We start from the raw sequence: 4,613 nt of genomic DNA, 5'->3' as shown, positions 1-4,613 counted from the left end.
GAACATTCTTCACGATCTGATAGTGTTATATTTGATCATGTTAAAAACTGTGAGGCATTCCAATATGTTTTAGGATTACAGGGTATACTTAAAAATGATAATGTCGTCTGTAATGTAAGTAATAAATTAGGTTTAATATTTTATAGTAGTAATATTATTGACAGCTCCCGAAACTGGTCTATCCTATTGTTTAAAAAAGTGTTTGCTATAAGTAGACTACACCCTTTGCTTAACAATGGCCTCAGAGCTTCAAAAGAGCTTTCTTTGTTTTTGTAGGTATCTTTGATCAGTTGAGTAAGAATGCTTTGATCTTTTGTTTAAGTCACCTACTAGAGGTAATGTTTTGATTGGTTAAACACTTTTGGTACTATTGCATATAAGCTTGCTAATATGGATAATTTTTTCATTCCTGATGATGATATAATTAATGTTGAAATATTGAATCCCAACACGATGGCGTGTATTTCAATACTTGGAGTATGTATTATACTTTCGTACATGTTTATTTTATTAATAATAAACGGACATTATAATGCGCCGGTATCCGTTGATGTCACTCATTGCGCACTACAAGAACATCAATTGTACATTATCTAACAAATGTTATTCCTTTAGTCTATTTTTGTCCTTTTGGAATAAGTGGTTTGAAAGCACATAGAAGCAACTGCTTTTTCTGCCACATAAGTGAAAAAAACTGTTAAAATGAAAAAGAAATCATGATTTGCATGAACATGAAAGCATTAATACTGTATAGGGGCCTACAATCCATAAGGGCCAAATGTACACCGTCTTCTGTGATTGGTTGATACTTACTCATAGCCGCCCAGAAAAACACCCACCCGCTGCCGAGCAGAATCTCAGAGTCGCTTCCGAAATCATTCTCCTGAAAATTAAAATATAATGTATGCAAATGATATGTTGCTTTAGTTCTTGTCCATACTAACAAGGTTTCAGTGACAAATAATTGGGATAGATAGATATAATGAAACAAAAAGGACACAGATATTTGTCAAGAAAATTTGATAGTGTTGACACACATTAAGGGTCGAGGGTCAAGATGGTGCAATTCTTCAAGGGGTCTGGGTAGGACACTGGTACTTCATTCCTAAGGCAAGATACTTTTCATATACCTTGTTTAGCAAACCCGTCATCCACCAATAATGATGATTTCGTATATTTTAAAATATATATATTTTTGGCCAATTAGCGCACCCACCACCACAAAAATTGGAAATTTCATTAAAAAAATAAAAGTTCTTAAAATTTTTATTATGCCTGCTGCTACCTTGAAATTTCTCAAAAATAAGATGTATATTTCTTCCTAATTATATAAATTTTAAGCATTTAACCATCCTATTACTACCCCATTGTTTACATTCACCAACAAAATTTTATTTTTATTTTCTCCTCCATCTGGATGCTTTTGGCAAAACTATTTGCTAAAATAATAGAAAATATATTGCTATTTTCATATTTTTCCGCCCTCCTCTGACGATCCTTAAAAATATAAGTTTGGGAAACAAGGAATGAAAAAAGCCTCGGCTACAGCCTGGCACGCGCAGAGCATGATGGTCATTAGCCTATGCAATTCCATGAATGTTTTACTTGCCAATAACAAATAACAAAACAATATATGTTCTTCATTCATATGATTCTTTAGATTGTTTGGTTGAATTTATTTGCTGAAAACACCAAGGAAAACCCATGAAAGACTGAAGATTTATTTACATTGGGGTCCTCTGGTGGTCTTGGGCAGTACACCACGAGATAATACAAATATTATGCCACATTATATGGGTTGATGTGATATTACTATGCATATGGGCAAATCACACATATTTATTGCATAAAACTGGACAGTCTAGCTTTAATCAGGAGTAACCATGTTACTTGAGACAGCTAGTGGGTCTCGGCGAGAAATCCCAAGGATATAGTATACATCATTCCGACCTTTTTCCCAAAAATATTTTGCTTCCCATTCGTCCCAACTTACAGACAGAAGCCCCAATTCTACAAGTCGCTTGCGTATTTCTTCATCCTTTTTTTTAAGCTCCATTCTGCGTTTGTCTTCCTCATCATACGGTGGTGGTGCATCACCAGGAATTTGTACATACCCTATTGTGTCTGAAGATAAATCGAAAGATAATTTAAATCTCAAATATTGTCATTGTATAAATTCATTTTAACAATTATTAACAAGTTGCAACAAGTTTGATATTCCGAGATTGTTGGTTTGTTTCACACATGCACTTTCAAACCATGAGAAATCTCGGGAAAACTCGGAAGAATAATGACTAGGCCTAGACTAGTAGTAGGCTTGTTGTAGGTTGTCCGAATTACATACCAACTACTAAACTAGGCCTGGTACCGAATTAACAAGATTATAATTATTCCATGGTCCTTAGCCTTCGGAGAGTAAAATGAATTCAACTCCTAGCTCGCTTGCTGTAGTCGAGCTGGCGAGAAAGATAGGCCTAGGCTAGCTAGGCGCAGTCGGGCCGCCGGCCGGTAGCTCACCATTGTTGTTAGAGGCAATCAGTGCGACAAGCATCATAATAATTCGTTGTCGGCATATTTTACGAAGCCTCGTGATTGTTTGACATGTGAAATTTAGCGAGATTTCTTTTGATTTTAGGTCTAGGCCTATTAACAAATGGTAGTAATGTTGATACGTTTTCCATCGCTGCCGCCATTCGTTCGAACTAAAAAATAAAAAAAAAAACACAGCCCGCGAAAAGGTCAAAATATGGACATGACGCATGCGCAACAACTACTCAGAAGATTTCGGGAAAAAAACAGGCCTCGTGATGGTCTGTTTTTGTTCCGAGATAACTCAGGGGACCCCTGTGAAATCTCGGAAAGTTTTACAAGGATTTGCTTTCAAACTCATCCAAACCTGGTTACAACTTGTTACAAGTTGTTAATATTTGCAAAATAGCATCAGTGTGAAATGGGTATTAGAGATCTATTACAAGTGGAGATGAGCAGGTCATGTAGCAACATTACATGATAATCGATGGGTCAAAAGAACAACAGAGTTGTGACCACAACAAAGCATATGAAATAGAGGCAGACCAAGGCTTAGATTGAGATGATCTCAAAACGTATCAAATTCAAATGGTGGGGAGAGGCAGCAACAGACAGATCATACAACGGGATGGATACATTGTGTAGTGGCTAGCTTTTGTCAAGGAGGTATTAAATAAGCTTATTTAATACCTCCTTGCTTTTTTGTTAAGTATGTTCATATGTTCATGTGTGTGGAGAAATAAATTAAACAAACAAACAAGGTAATGATGATGATGATGATGATGATGATGATTTAATTCCAAACATTTCCCATCGGTATACAACTCATAATAGGCCTAAACAATTATTTATTATTCTTTAAGGTTATTACTAATTATTTAATTATTTTTATCATTATTAATTATTGTTAATACCAAGCATGCAATATAAAGTTTCATAAAGGTGTAATTTTACCTTCTGTTTCTGGGGGAACTTCTTGTTTGCCGGTACCATCTGGAGGGACCACAAGCGCCAGCATCACTTGTCCTGAGCTCAGGTTATCTTCCCTACAAACCTGCACAAATGACATCCAAAAAGAAATAGGCCTAATAATTTCTTCAGACTGGAGTAAAATGCAAGATAAAAATCCAGATAGAATTAATCTATCTTTAGGCTACATCAGAAGTTTAATTTACAAACGTTGCACTTTACAATCGTCTATGTCCTTGTAACTTGAGTAACTTGTGTTGGCAGATGTCAATAAATAAATGCTACCGATGACCTGACTACTTTAGTCTACTCTAGAGACTAGACTAAGCCTAGCCTAGAGTAAAGGCTAGGCCTTATCAAACAGTACCTGTCCCTTGTTTCTTATTCACAACCACAAAGGCCTACAATTCCTCGGACGGTCCATCAACTCTTCCTGAAACGTATATTTCATCGAGGATCAGGGATGGATAGGCTATAGAATAGGCTAGGTAGGCCTAGGCCTCTTCTACTTTAGTCTACATAGGCCTAGGCCTAGACCTGATCAATTTCGAATCAAAACATTCAAATGAAAACAAAAAAATGCCTACAATAGATTCATATTTGAGTTCGTTAATAACTAATATTTATGTACAAAATACCTGTTCATATTGTGGGGGAGGATCCATTGCTCCCGGGGTATGAAAAGTGGATATATTATATACAAATGACTGGTTAACTTCCTAGCAAAACGTTCTTTGTGAAAAGATGCTTCACTTTCGTCGCGGAAGTTGCCGTCGACGTCACACAACAGCTCATGTTGTCAGTCCAGTCGTGTAGTCTGTGGAGGGACAGCCGTTATTTTATGACTACGTCGTAGTTCGCGACGGGTTCGATCCTTTTTTTTTACCGTACTGTTTATTACGGTGGCCCATAAGTGTCACGGCAAATTTCAAATAAAACAATCTCGGCAAATTTTCAATGAAAGGGGGTGAGCGCTGAACTAATAATTATTTAGGTTTAGCCTGGTAGGGCACTACATCCTCGATTGGCAGCGATTTTCGTTCAGATCTTGGGTTGTGCACCTGCCTGATAACATCCAAATTGAGGAACTACTGAATTGTGAACCGTCTGCATCG

At 36.7% G+C, this 4,613-nt stretch overlaps 1 protein-coding gene across 1 annotated transcript in view; it reads right to left on the bottom strand.

The window, feature by feature from the left end:
• Window positions 1–4,291, bottom strand: part of LOC117115963 (NEDD4 family-interacting protein 2-like) — a 7,152-nt gene extending 2,861 nt beyond the window's left edge. The window contains exons 1-4 of the mRNA XM_033259854.1: window positions 4,137–4,291; window positions 3,484–3,583; window positions 1,994–2,124; window positions 814–883 (exon numbers count right to left, since the gene is read on the bottom strand). Coding sequence (XP_033115745.1) covers window positions 814–883; window positions 1,994–2,124; window positions 3,484–3,583; window positions 4,137–4,163 — 328 coding nt within the window. The 5' untranslated portion in view covers window positions 4,164–4,291. The remainder of the gene's footprint in view (window positions 1–813; window positions 884–1,993; window positions 2,125–3,483; window positions 3,584–4,136) is intronic.
• Between the last annotated feature and the right edge of the window lie 322 nt (window positions 4,292–4,613).

The sequence above is a fragment of the Anneissia japonica genome, unplaced genomic scaffold (assembly GCF_011630105.1).
Source record: "Anneissia japonica isolate Jap-2015-1 unplaced genomic scaffold, ASM1163010v1 scaffold288001_len57874_cov148, whole genome shotgun sequence".
Taxonomy (NCBI): Eukaryota; Metazoa; Echinodermata; class Crinoidea; order Comatulida; family Comatulidae; genus Anneissia; species Anneissia japonica.
This window is presented reverse-complemented; position numbering and strand designations above follow the sequence as displayed.